The 15,114-nt window shown below is 41.2% G+C and overlaps 1 protein-coding gene across 3 annotated transcripts in view; it reads right to left on the minus strand.

The window, feature by feature from the left end:
• Positions 1-1,571: 1,571 nt before the first annotated feature.
• The window catches only part of RTN3 (reticulon 3), a 47,635-nt gene continuing 34,092 nt past the window's right edge, over positions 1,572-15,114 (minus strand). For all 3 annotated transcript variants that reach the window (XM_075837209.1, XM_075837211.1, XM_075837210.1), the window contains 6 exons: positions 8,921-9,128; positions 6,497-6,635; positions 6,179-6,248; positions 6,050-6,096; positions 5,044-5,102; positions 1,572-3,812 (listed from right to left, as the gene is read on the minus strand). In XM_075837209.1, coding sequence (XP_075693324.1) covers positions 3,767-3,812; positions 5,044-5,102; positions 6,050-6,096; positions 6,179-6,248; positions 6,497-6,635; positions 8,921-9,128 — 569 coding nt within the window. In that variant the 3' untranslated portion in view covers positions 1,572-3,766. The remainder of the gene's footprint in view (positions 3,813-5,043; positions 5,103-6,049; positions 6,097-6,178; positions 6,249-6,496; positions 6,636-8,920; positions 9,129-15,114) is intronic.

Below are 15,114 nucleotides of genomic sequence, written 5' to 3' on the forward strand. Positions count from 1 at the left end.
TGAAACCCTCTTAGATGATGCCCGCAATGTAATTTCTCTAACTGCCCATCTTGTCGACTTCTTTCCTAACTCCTGATATCTCAACACCAATTGTGTGGGAAACACACAAAGCCTTCATTAGAGGTGAGCTTATTGCACTTGGTGCTTATTGCAAAAAAACAAAGGGAGAAAGAGCTCAACTCCATACTCACAGATTTCTGCTCTTGAGAGAGTTGGTAAACGCTCACAAGCGCTTGAGATTCAGGGGGATTTGAGTGACTTACGGAAGAAGTTGAAGGATTTGCTTAATATTAAGTCAGCTAAAATTTATCAGCGTAGCGCTTTCAAATTTTATGCCCACGGGGATAGAGGTTCCAAAGTCATGTCCAAACTTATTAAAAACGTGTAGAACAATCATTTATCAAGGATGTCAACAGCCCCTCAGGTTCTCGATCTTCTGATATTGGAGCTATAACAAGGGAGTTCTTGCAATACTATACATCGCTATACAACTTGCCCGAACCTTTGGACTCGCACACTCACTGATCAATTTCTGCAACATATAAATCTCCCCTCCCTCACAGACGCAGATAGAGACACTCTCACTCAGCCCTTTACACTAGACGAATTGTCCAAAGTTTTTTCATCAATACCGAATGGTAAAAGTCCTGGACCAGATGGCTTCCCAATTAGCTACTATTAAAAATGTAAACGGGTATTGTTACCCAAATTCCTGACGAAGCCGGTCGCAGGCGAAACGCGCGTCGAGGCGTTCCTGTGCCATCTCTCCACGTCCCGTGCTGCCATCATGTCCACAGGTATATTTGTTTTCACATTTATTTTTTCTGGCATATATCTGTCATTTTTGCCTGTATCTGCGCTGTTGATCCGTAGCGGGCATTTGCTATGCATATTTTGCAACAGGTAGCATTCCTTTTATAGATGTAGCCTTACACACACATATATATATATATATATACACACACACACACACACACACACACACACACACACACTCTTTATACCCTATTGGCATTATATTATACTTGTGTGCATGGCATGTTAGTATTGGGACGTGTTCTGAGTTTGGTGGTCTCTCGTTTCCCTCATGGTATGTTGTCATCTGTACCTGACTGCTATTTCTCTTGATATATGATCAGTTATTCTTGTTGTATTTATTATTGTAATACCATGTTTCGTTATGTAATAATAAAGATGTATATTTTTTACTATTCATGGTAGTTATCTTCATATTCTATTGGGATGCTATGTCCCTTGCGCTTTCGCGCTTTGTAGGTTGTTTGAGTCATATTGGGGATTCTCCTTTTTGCTTTACCCTGTTTTGAGGTTCTTTGTAGGTTCACTATGGATTGTATATACTGCCTGCTAGGGGCTCCATACTGTATACAATTATACAGTTTCTCCATCCCACATCTTTTTACAGAGGACTTCTGGACAATATAAAGCCTATTGGAGGCACCATACAGGGGCACATTGGATGTACAGGACCTGTGTATGCAGCTTTGAGCAATTGTTACTCCTTGATCAAGTCTTTAATTCTAAGAGAAGGAAAGAACAGGCAAAACACAAAATTTGTGTCCTACTCTTTAATACCATGTTTTTGCAATATATATAGAACTTTGTTCCACAGAAACGTAAAAAAAAATTAAAAGAAATTTTTATTTCAAACCACCCCCTAAATAAAAAACAAATACTCTTCTTCCTGCGATAACAAGCTTCTTTACAGGCTTATTCGTGAATACTTCATCCGCTTGTTCCATTCTCAGGTCTTGTAACAAAGCAATTATCTCTTAAACAACATTTTATAGTGACACACAGTGAATAGTTAGAAGCTCAGTGCAACACAAATCACATTAATAAAACAACCCACCCTGATAGAGAACAAATGCACCTTCTAGGTTAAATGTCCAGCCTGATCACCCCCAATAGTGGATCGCACTCTCACTCCATGAAGAGGTGTACAGGATCTATTCTGCCAAACTACATTTCCCATCAACGATGTCAGTGTACAGGATAGATATTTGTCACCTTATCCATTGGCAATTTAGTTTATAGTACCAATTGGGTGGAAATAGATTCTACTGGTTTCCATGAGACAAGTAGAACCAGGCTAATCCCCACACACAAGTCTAGAGTCTGCACTGAAATACCATATATGTTTGATTGAACGGATTAGAACGTGACCACCATGGCCTTTTGCTAACCAATGACTTGTTTTTTCGTTCCATTGTGGTGTTAAGCCTAAAATACTTTAGTTATAAACTAAAATTCTAAGGCTGGTTTACCACGTTAAATTACCCCCTTAAAGTGAATATCCACTCTCCACATTGTGTGCTTTTTCTCACTAAATAATTTCAAACTTCTTCACCGATTCACTCCTTATTATATCTTTAAAGGGGATGGAGCTTAGTTTTTCTGCTACAGAGCTCCAAATCCCCTGAATAGACAGTTACAGGATAAACTTCTGGATGTCTGGAGCTACTACTAGGAGTACTTTAGAAGCTTACTGTATACGGTTATACGTTGAACTCAATTTTGTATGCAATCAGCTCCGAAGCTCCCTCTAGTGGCTGCTGCCATCAGCCAGATATGTAACTTTGTCTAGGTAAAGCATTTGGAGCACTATCAGGAAAACAAAGCTCTAATTGCTAAAAAAATACATTAAGGAATTAAATCTGCACATAATTTGACCTAAAAACGACAGGATGATAAAAGGTGATGATTGTGCATGACTTCTAGTGTTGGCTGGTTATTTTGGGCAGCTCTGCCGGTGTGAAGTTTTATCACTTCTCATGAATTTCCCTCTCGAGGGATGACATTGCATTATTCTTTACATTGTAGGGAATGTTCCATCTTTCCTGCTGCCAGGGAAGGGAAAGGTACGATACAAACACTGAGTGTAAGAGAGGGACACCTTAAAATTCTGTTAATATTCCAGAAAAAAGGAGCAACTTTCCATAACTTTCTTTTTAGTTACGCAACTTAACATATTTCTACACTTTTCTCAGTATAGACATAATATAAATTAAATTCTGCATTATTAAATAATAAAATTGTTTGTGGTGTAAGAAACTCCAATATATTGATTAATGTGGCAATATGTGGAACGGAACAGAACAGTGATCGAACTGAGTAGCTGAATAGATAGACAAGAAAAAAGGGGTGAAGGGCATGAGAGGGCTGTGTTCTGTGTATGTGTGTTGGGGGAGGGGCAGAAAAAGATGGATGTTCTTGGTGTGGACGTTGAGAGAGAGGCCTATCAATAAATAATTTTTATAGACATGAACAACATTTAAAGAAGGGAAACCATAAAGAGGTATGGGAGAAAGATCAAGACATGTGATAATGTGCATGTAAGAGGGAAATTAAAAGTAGGGATGAGAGAGCCATTACATGACTGAGATGAAAGCAGAGTAAGGAATAAGAATGGAGAGAGAATTATATGTAGCGGCTTTGTTCCAATAACCACCTTTTGAGTGAGGCAGATAGAAGAGATGCAGGAATTAGTTATGGGTCGCTAGGTCCCTACCCCAACTCTCTTCAGGATGTAGAAAACCAGGAATAATTTTTACAATTCATGACAATGCTGACGCAAACACTTCTTCTACTAGAGAGGAACCATGTACACGCAGGTATACATGAAATACATGCATACAAAAGGTTCCTGTGAGCTATATAAAGGCAGCCAATTTACAGAGTAGTAATGAGATATGAAGCCAGTGTGTTTACTGTAAGACCCTCCAAGCCCACCCACCCTTTTGATCCTTCATTCGGTTTTCTTTTTCAGTGCTGCTGGTAGCTTTGCCTGAATCCTACAAAGGGAAGAATAAATTAAAAAAAAAAAAAAAAAGTTATTCACTAATGTCATTGCACATTATAAGTTCTACAGAGTAACGATAAATGGAATAAAAAAAATGGAAATATATCTATATACAGTGCAAACACATTCCGCAGCACTTTACAATTCAGAGAGATCAATGTACAAACAACTTGTTTTTTCACAATGTCGGATTTTAGCAATTCAAACACAAGGAGTGAGGGCCCTGCTTCCAAGAGTTTACAATCTATGAGGAATTAGGGGGATGACTAAAAAAAAAGTGCTGGTTTTGTGCAATGGGCCAGCCATCTTTTATACTAAATGCAGTAGTACGCAAAGCTGCATGAGCCAGTATCCGTATATGACAGATATGAAGTGCATTAGGGTGCAGGGAATGTGGGAGATACTGTTGACTGAAGGGTTCAGGTAGGACAGGAGCCAATTTATGGAATGTGCTAGGCTTGCCTAAATAGAGGTGTTTTTGGGGTACACTGTATGTTGTATATGTAATGTATATTCGAAAATGGCATAACTTACCGGTAATACCCCTTGTATTACCGGTAAGTTATGCCATTTTGCAATATACATTCTGTATCAATTTCTTACAGGTTTCAAAAGGTCTGCTTGCTGTTATTCATCGTGTGAATGACTTGTCTTGTAACGAGCCAAGCACCTGTGTGATTATGACATGTCCAGGAGTTTGTTAGCCTAAACCAATGAAAGTTCCTATAGAAAAACCGCAAGCAGAGATCTTGAAAGCCACGAGGAATTTACAAAAAAAAATTAAATATTGGAAAATTGTTTCACTTTTTAATATAAAAAAACTCCAACAAATTTACTTGTGGAGACACTGCCACGGAGGGGGGCTATGGAGATTTCTGCTTCCTGCTCTTTTCTTAAAGTTAAGAAATGTGCCTAGCCTCTAATGACTGCGTTCATGATAGCAGCATAGGTCAGCGGCATAAGACAGATCTCCCTTCATCTCTCAGTAGCTGTATTTTCACTAAAAAAGTTTGTCCAGCCATAAAAAAAAATAATAAAGTAATCAATAGGAGGCTCGGAGTGAGACTTTACTATACACAGGAGCCTACTAGACAGTGCCTGCCTGCACCTTGTCACCTCTTTATTGGGCCAGCATGGACACTAGATAGACAAGAAGACGACACTGACCGGAGGAACACTACAAGAGTATTTACTGAAGTGTGGACTCTTGGTTTAAAACTTACTTCTCAGTTATAGATTTCACGTGACTGTGCACCAGAGACACATAATGATCAATCTGTACCTATGAAAAAGAAAAAAAAAAAAAAAGAAAAATGAAAACCACACAGCAGAGATCTGAGATAAGATCTTAAAATGCACTCACAAATCTGCAAGTTAAAGTTGCAGGATGATGTGTGATGATGCAGGGAAAGGTATTTCAATGCACAATCATGTAATACATGGTTGTGTCCAGTCCTCCAGAATAAGGCCCCATGCACACGACCGTAAAAAACCTCCGTTTTGCAGACCGCAATTGCGGTCCGCAAAAACGGATCCATTCACTTCCATTGAACACGGACACCTTTCCGTATCGCTATGGATGGGTGTCCGTGCCGTAGAAATGTTACAAAAATTATGGAACATGTCCGTTCTTTTGCGGGCCGTGCTCCCATACTTTGTATGGGAGAACAACCCAAAAATGAAGGTGGCAGTCGGCGGCCGGCCGTGCCCGCAATCGTGGGCCATGATTACGGGCACGGCCGTGTGCATGGGGCCTAAGACACGGTTTGCCGAAGTTCTCCACCCTGGTGAATGATGGGGAGGTCCAGGATGGGGGAACCTCCCATGTCATCCATATGCTCAAATTGGTATATTGAAAAGAGCTTTCCTGATCCCAATTGACTCGTAGCCATCCCATTCTTTTCTAGAGTCAGCTGGGGCTGAAATGGCATCTTGATGGTATCGTTGGAATGTACTCGACCACATTGTAATTTGATTGTTTTGTTGTAATATTGTAAAGAGGCACATGTCTTTTAGAAAAACATTTTGTACTTATTAATTCCGCTAACTGGGACTTGAGTATTGCTTTGCCATTGCTTTTATTCTATGTATTTGTCAAATCTGTTTTTATTAAAGAAAAAAAAAGAAAAAATTTAAAGGAAAAAGGATTTCCGGATGGGAGCACCCTTATAGATTTTATTTTTGGAATTCTTGACTACATGAGGCTCAGTGTCCCTTTAAATAACTTACCTTGTATTTCTCATAGACAACCGGGGCAGTGAATGCAATCAGGACCCCTAATGTAAAATGAAGAGCCACAAATAAGTCACTGAAGACCACCCTTAACATACATAGCAAGCTTAGAGCATGGTTTCTTACCAAGAATGAGGAGTGTGATCCCGTTAAACACAGCTCCAACATAGGTCATCAGCCACATGAGAAGGGCAAACTAATTGAAGAAAATTTGCAAAGCGACTTTAGTATTTCCATATGGATGCTCTTAAATACCCTTAAAAACGAGATCATATTATATTATAATGCTAAATATTACATTTATTATTATAAAGATGCAGACAGTTGCACATTTCCAGTTCTGCATAATAGTGGCATAGCGCTTAGAGATTAATCTATCACATCCCATGATGAGTGAGAATAGACCCATCAGAATATGATTATTGGAATTATTTATTTTTTTACCTTGAGTGAATCCACAAGGTCTTCCACAAGAAAGAGTCTTACAATGTACTTCAGGGCATGGTTGACATGAACAAGAGATGCATTTACTTTCTTCTGGAAGTTGTCGGAGGATAAAGTGATATCCATGTCTAGCAGAGACCTGTGAAATTAAGCAATGTATTCACCATTTATTAGGAGTGTTCACTTTGACAATGGTCTCAATTACTTCTGAACAGGCAGAATTTGCCCCAAATGCAGCTACAGGTTGTAGGTAGAAATCTATCCTGGATGTACAAGTCCAGGACTTCTAGTGTGTGAAAGACTTACACAAGACAAAAGATATTGGTGGATCTAAACAGTCTTCATCCTTCACCGATCTCTCGCTCTAATGCTAAACAATAAATATTATAAACTAAATGTAAAATAAATTAGACGGGATCCCAGGACTTATTCAGACAACCGAGTGTCAAAATCGGCAGTGAAAAAAAAATCAGTTTTGGCCGATTTGCACCTGTGCAGAACACGTTTTCACGGATCCCTCAGTCTTGAGTCTATTGAGAGATCTGGGAAAACCGGCAAAAACAGGACATGGAGAGAAGGAAAAAAAAACCAAAATAAATAAAAAGCAGTGTGAATATCCCCATAGACATGCATCAACTTCAATGCAGCGGTGTGACGGCCATTAAAAAAAACAAAACAGACGTCACACAGCCGAGTTTCCCGATCGTCTGAATAGTTACTCGGGCTGGTTTCACGCAGCTTTTACTCGCATTTTCGGTGATGTGTTAACAGTGTATTTTTGTACCTGGCACTGTACAGGAATCTAACTCTCCCAGAAAGTACAATAGAATAAAGTGCAGCAATGAGCATTATACAAGTTCAACCAAGATGTGGAGTCTAATTCAGAATCAGTACGAGAAGTAATGCAATAGTTTATGTAGATTATATATATGTTTAAGAAGTCTACATTTTAAACTTATATTAAAGGAGACAGTTCTGCCTACTCAGACCATGCACATTTTTCTGATGCTCACCGTTCAATTGAATTAACACTTATGTCTATTCTTTGTCACATAATTCATCCGGCAAATAGGACTGAACGGAGAATGAACTGTAGCAATGATCTTTTCCGAGAGTGCAAATCAGAATCTGACAACATTCAAAATGACTAAAATCAATGATGAAATTTTTCCTGCCTGATGTTAAAATAAGCATTTTAGGAGTCCGAGAGACAGAGCACACGAGTCCAAGTGTAATCATGAGCTAAACTCAATCATCGGCCACCTAGAGCTGACAAGCTCCTCAGTGCTCCCCGACTGAAATCTCACACATACTCCGTGCACAAGCTTCAGTCTACCTGGCTCTCACACTCCTCCTCACAAGCTGCAGTCTACCTGGCTCTCACACTCCTCCTCACAAGCAGCAGTCTACCTGGCTCTCACACTCCTCCTCACAAGCTGCAGTCTACCTGGCTCTCACACTCCTCCGCACAAGCTGCAGTCTACCTGGCTCTCACACTCCTCCTCACAAGCTGCAGTCTACCTGGCTCTCACACTCCTCCTCACAAGCTGCAGTCTACCTGGCTCTCACACTCCTCCTCACAAGCTGCAGTCTACCTGGCTCTCACACTCCTCCTCACAAGCTGCAGTCTACCTGGCTCTCACACTCCTCCTCACAAGCTGCAGTCTACCTGGCTCTCACACTCCTCCTCACAAGCTGCAGTCTACCTGGCTCTCACACTCCTCCTCACAAGCTGCAGTCTACCTGGCTCTCACACTCCTCCTCACAAGCTGCAGTCTACCTGGCTCTCACACTCCTCCTCACAAGCTGCAGTCTACCTGGCTCTCACACTCCTCCTCACAAGCTGCAGTCTACCTGGCTCTCACACTCCTCCTCACAAGCTGCAGTCTACCTGGCTCTCACACTCCTCCTCACAAGCTGCAGTCTACCTGGCTCTCACACTCCTCCTCACAAGCTGCAGTCTACCTGGCTCTCACACTCCTCCTCACAAGCTGCAGTCTACCTGGCTCTCACACTCCTCCTCACAAGCTGCAGTCTACCTGGCTCTCACAACCCACAACTGGGAGGTCAGAGATGTAAACGCCCAAAGATAGGGCATGTCACTTCTTAAACGCGAGACGGTCTTTCCGCTCGCTGGAAAAAACCGCCTCCGCCTCCCATTGAAAACAACAGGAGGCATTTTCGGCCTGCTTCTGCGTAAAAAAACTGAACTAGGCCTAAGATGGCTTTTCAAATACATTTTTTTTTAATCCCCTTCCTATCGCACCCACTGAACTGAGCTGAGTAAATGGTGCTGAAGTCTGTAAAAAGGAGCGAAATAAGAATAATAAATAGAAGCCCAGTTAACATATCAACCATAATAAGAGATACAATGCTGGGGTTTACAATAGCTCTAAGAGACACTACTACATATATATGTCTTACTTGAAAGGATGCCCCTCATCAGACTTCTGGACGGCTTGCATGACAGACTTATAGATGTGGAAGCTAATTGTAACCGTCAGCAGGGATAAAATAAGATAGGAAATAACACTAATGATGCTGAAGGCTGCAAGTGACAAGAGCAGAACCATTGTCCCTCCGAATACCATTCCAGACTTCTTCACATCTCTCCAGAACAGCAGGTCGTGAACTAAGAAAGAGAGAAGGCCATCATTATATAACATACTTAATCTGCACAGCAGGAAATCCAGTAAAGCAATGCTAAGGTGTAGTCATAATAATGTTGCCTTGAGAATGTGAAAAATTTAACTTTTGTGAAAACGTCAGCCCGGATACAAATATAGATGTTCAATAAGGCTGCTTTCAAAATCGCCATAAAACGGGCACATTCTAGCATCTGTATTACAGCTACAATACCTGGAACTCCCATGGCTTTACATTCTGGCCGGCTGAAAGCAGCAGAGCTAACATGAAACCCAGCAGCTGCCTAAGGCCAGATTCACACAAACATGGGGAAACTACCGTGAAAAACGTGACTTTTCACTTCCGAGGTGACCTGTACGGGTTCAGTTTTCACAGATCCCCCATAGGCTTAAGTCTACGGAGGGAATCAGTGAAAACGGAACAAAATAGGACATGTTCTATTTTTCAACGGACCCTTCACTCAGTCTGTTGAAACAACGGCCCCATTGAAATACATGCGTCCGTGTGACAGCTGTTTTAAGGACGTACTCAGCGTTAATCTGAATTCAGCCTTAGGATTATATATATATATATATATATATATATATATATATATATATATGCAAATTATTAATTCCGTGAAATTTACTAAAATCACAGGTGCAATATTAAGTACATCCTCAATAAAAGACCTGTTGGGGATTCATTAGAACTGAATGGTAAGCACTGGTCTAGAGTAATACAGAAATTGAAGACTAGAAGGAGAGGGGAGGAGGGGGATGCAGCTGCAGTTTCTCGGACTGTATTCTGAAAGAGGTGGTGAAGCAGAAGTGGTGGACTTTTGCTTGGCTCAGGATGCAGGGCACAGTACTAGCATTCCACCAGGGTTCGTAAAGAGAGAAAAGACATGCATTTCCAGATAAGTGCACGCATATGTATGTATTCAGACAGAATCATACGGTTCTCATTAAACTCAATAAATCATTATTCTGTAAGCATCTTAGAGGTGACTGTAGGCAGCCAGAATGTTAGGTAGATTAGCAGGTGATTTAGAGCTCAGTATCAGAGAAATTGACCCTCCCATTAAAGGGGTCTGCCCATCAGGAACTTTTATGGCATATCCACAGGATATGCTATAAATGTCAGATGCGGGTCCCACCTCTGGGACATGCACCCCTCTCTAGAACGGGGCCCCCTAAACTGTGTTCTACTTCTCTGTTCCCAATTGTAATTTCCAACCATGTAATCCGAAAACAGCGAAGCTCGCTGAGCTACGCTGTATTCGTAACTACAAAAGGAGTGAATGACCGTTACGGAAGCAGCGTAGAAGCTATCTGACATGAATGCCATTTCCTGTGGATATGCCATAAATGTCCCTGATTAGCAAACCCCTTTAAATCATACATTATAGTAACAGTTTGTAATGCCAAAAAAAGACAATCATCCATCCAGTTTAGCCTATTATTCTGCAATGTTTATCCAGAGGAAGGCAAAATGAAATTATAAAATTAACTGGAACGTAACTTTGCACCCATTTAGAAGAACGAAACGACAGGTACATTGCAAAGGACCCGAAGATGTGGCCACATGGTGTGCTTCCGGCTAAATCAGGCTCAAGGGCCCCTATAGTTTACATAATGCACACGGCCACTACAAGCAGGAGTTTGTGATGCAGTATTCTGGCTACCAAAAGGTTATATCGATATTTGGTGAAAACAACAACTAAATAGAGCCTTATAAATGTCACAACAAATGTCACAATATAGTGTAGCCGGATAGTGCTTGGGAGCTGCCCAGGCCAGCACCACATAGAACAATGTCTTGCTATACCAGTTTTAGTGTAAACATTGCCTCAAACTGTAATATTACAGCTAAACAGTGGAAAAAAAACATTCTTAGCTTGCCAATAGTTGGCACTCAGTCAAGTGTATGCGATTCTGAGAAGTAATTATATGTGGATATTATGATGGGTCCTTATACCAACAGTTTCCCAACCAGTGGTTCAGAAGCCGCATGTGATGCTCAGGCGCCCTGTATGTAGCTCCCCAGCTGGTTGCAGCTCTAAATGATATTATACCATATCAGCTCCAGGTATGTCATAGTGCCTTATGGTTTGGACTTTAGTTTAAGTAATACTATTAATACTAGGGTAAGAGCCATATGACTTGGCTATATATGTAATGGACTTTTTCTTTACCCTCTGCCTTAAAACTATCAGAAAAACAAAGAATTTCGATTCCTCTAACTTTTAAATGCAGCCCAAACTACTATTAAAGCACTACCCAATAATAAAACTCCAGGCCTACAAGGGACTACTAGTGGTTATTTCCAGACTGGATAAGGATTGATTGACCTCTCCTGATTATATTTTAGTGTCAACTTGCAGAGGGCCACTGTGTTGGTCTATAATAAAACTCCAGCCAAACAGGGTCCATGACCAGAGAGCCAACGTTGTCGACATTCATCATTTACAAAGCTTCTATTCTGTGGTAGCTCTCCAGACCGGAATGCGCCCTTTTCCCATTGTATATCTGATACAACTCCAGGTAGCTCTGGGAACCCTTACGTCAATGCATTAGTGAAGAGTGTGTGTGAGAGTGTGTGTGTGAGAGTGTGTGTGTGTGAGAGTGTGTGTGTGTGTGAGAGTGTGTGTGTGTGAGAGTGTGTGTGTGTGAGAGTGTGTGTGAGAGTGTGTGTGTGTGTGAGAGTGTGTGTGTGTGTGAGAGTGTGTGTGTGAGAGTGTGTGTGTGTGAGAGTGTGTGTGTGTGAGAGTGTGTGTGTGAGAGTGTGTGTGTGTGAGAGTGTGTGTGTGTGAGTGTGTGTGTGTGAGTGTGTGTGTGAGAGTGTGTGTGTGAGTGTGTGTGTGTGTGTGTGAGTGTGTGTGTGTGAGTGTGTGTGTGAGAGTGTGTGTGTGTGAGAGTGTGTGTGTGAGAGTGAGAGTGTGAGAGTGAGAGTGTGAGAGTGAGAGAGAGCGTGAGAGAGAGCGAGAGTGAGAGAGTGAGAGAGTGAGAGTGTGAGAGAGTGAGAGAGAGAGTGAGAGAGTGAGAGAGTGAGAGTGTGAGAGTGTGAGAGTGTGAGAGTGTGAGAGTGTGAGAGTGTGAGAGTGTGAGAGTGTGTGTATATCCGATTCACATTCATCCATACTCAAATCTTAATATTCAAGACAGAATAGTGGGCAATAATTATTAGAGGGGGTTGTTTCCTGACGACAACCCTGTCCAAATGCCGTATTAGGGAGAGCTATATAAGTGCAGCTCATTTTGTCAGACTCGAGCCGCCCATGTAACGCTATTCATCTGAATGACTGCCAAATAACACTATATTACAAAATGTTTGGCTGGTCGCAGACTCATCCAGCAAAATCAAACGTTTGCCAGGGGTGCTAGGAACAGATGGTGGTGGCTGATACAATCTGAAAGGAGTTGTCTCATGAGAAAACATCTTTAACCCCTTCCCACACTTTGGCGTAAATGCACGTCCAGGTGAGCAGTAACTTCGTGCACCTGGGCGTGCAGTTAGGTCCACACTTTAACAGTTAACCGCCGTGCGGCGCTACACCGCAGCGGTTAACTGTGCAGGGCGTCTGCCCTGCTCTCCCCGTTGCAGATCAGCGGCCTGTTGCCGCTGAAAATCGGCAATTAACCCCTTCGATGTGGTGGTCGATTGCGATCACCACATTGAAGAGGTTTACAGCGGATCGGCAGCCCCCCACATGCCCCCTATTTGCGGGGGCTGGCGATCCTTATCACGGCAACCAGAGGCCAGATAACGGCCTCCGGGCTGCCATGTACGGAAGCCTCGAAGGAGCAGCCTCTGGCCGGTCCTCCGATTCTTCTTGTCAGTGTGACAGTTACGTCACAATGACAGTTAGAACACATTACACTACGTGTGTTCGTGTAATGTGTTCTAGCAGCGATCAGAGCTGCAAGTCTGTGTCCCCTAGTGGGACAAGTAGAAAAAAAAAAAAAGTTTTTAAAAAGTGTAAAAATAAAAGTTAGAAGTGACAAAGAATGCTTTTTTCCCTATAAGAAGACTTTTATTATAGGAAAAAAATTAACACGTTAAAAAAAGTACACATATTTGGTATCAACGCGTTCGTAACGACCCCATCTATAAAACTGTAGTATTTTTCCCGCACAGTGAACACCGCGAAAAAAATGAACAAAAAACAGTGCCCGAATCACAATTTTTTGGTTTCCAACACTCCCAAAATATACAATAAAAAGTGATCAAAAAGTCGCATGTACGCCAAAATGGTACCAATACAAACTACAACCCATCCCGCAAAAAACAAGCCCTTACACCGCTTTTTTGACTGAAAAATAAAAAAATTATGGCTCTCAGAATATGGTGACACAAAAAATAATTTATTTTATAAATAAGTGATTTTATTGCGCAAACGCTGCAAAACATAAAAAAATTATATACATATGGTATCGCCGTAATCGTATCGACCAGCAGAATAAAGTAAAATGGTCATTTATAGCCTAGGGTGAAGGCCATAAAAAAACAAGGTGACCAAAAACCATAAATTCTGACAATGTTTTTTTATTCTGTTTGCCAAAAAATGTAATAAAACGTGATCAAAAAAATTTCTGGTACCCCAAAATGGTACCAATGAAAACTACAGATTGTCCCGCAACGAATAAACCCTCACACAGCTCCGGCGGAGAAAAAATAAAAAAAAAGTTCTGGCTCTCAGAATATGGCGATTCAAAATGTGCACAGTGTTCCAAAAGCAGATAAGATCGGGCGCCATTTATCAGTGCGACACCGGCCACATATCTGCGAATTATTATTTATTTACTGCCTTATTATACCTTCTTATTATATCCTGATGTACCCCGCACAGATAACATATGCCCCCACATTATAAACTGAAAACACCAGTAAAACCCCAAATAGAACTGCCGCCAAGCTACATCTGCGCCCCAAAAGCCAAATGGCGCTCCCTCCCTTCTGAGCCCTGCAGCGTGCCTAAACACCAGTTTACGTCCACAGATATGGCATCGCCATACCCGGGAGAACCCGGTTATTTTATGAGGTATTTGTCTTCAGTGGCACAAACTAGGGATAACATGTAGTGCACTAAAATGGCATGAGTGGAAAATTTTAATTTTCACTCTGCGCCATCCGCTTCACATTAACCCCTACGCGCACCACGACATAGCATGTCTTAGTGTGGGGGGTGATGTATGGAGCGTCTCACGTGAAAAATAAAGAATTCAAAATGGCAAAATCGCTGTTTTTTGGTCACCTAAAAATGTAATAAAAAGTGCTCAAAAAGTTGTATGCACCAAAAAATGGTACCAATAAAAATGACCGCTCGTCCCTCAATAAATAAGCCCTCAAACCGCTCTATTGACTGAAAAATAAAAAAAAGTTATGGCTCTTGGAACGCGGGGAGGAAAAAACTACAAAGGAAAAAAAATGGATCAGTCCAGAAAGTGTTAATTACTTTCTAATGAAAAACCATTTATGACCACACGTGGGGTATTGCCGTACTCGGGAGAAATTGCTTTACAAATGTTGGGCGGCTTTTTCTCCTTTATTCCTTGTAAAAATTAAAAATGGCTACCTTTTTTCAGAAAACAAAACTAGATTTTTACCTTTACAGAATAATTCCAAAGAATTCAGCAAAACAACTGTGGGGTCAAAATGCTAACTTTACCCCTAGAAAAATTCCTTGATGAGTGTAGTTTCCAAAATGGGGTCACTTTCCGGGGGTTTCCACTATTTTGTTCCCTCCAGTGCATTTCAAACGCGACACGGAACTGAAAACTATTCCAGCAAAATCAGAATTTCAAAATCCAAATAGTGCTCCTTCCCTGTGGGTCCAAACAGCAGTTAGGGTGTTTTTTCTCTTATTCCTTGAAAAAAAAAAAATTCCTACGTTTTTTCAGAAAAAAAGTAGATTCATAAAACACACTAATTCAAATAAATTTAGCAAAAAAACTGTGTTCAAAAGGCCCCTAGATAAATTCCCTGAGGGG

The sequence above is a fragment of the Rhinoderma darwinii genome, chromosome 9 (genome assembly GCF_050947455.1).
Source record: "Rhinoderma darwinii isolate aRhiDar2 chromosome 9, aRhiDar2.hap1, whole genome shotgun sequence".
In the NCBI taxonomy this organism is placed as follows: Eukaryota; Metazoa; Chordata; class Amphibia; order Anura; family Rhinodermatidae; genus Rhinoderma; species Rhinoderma darwinii.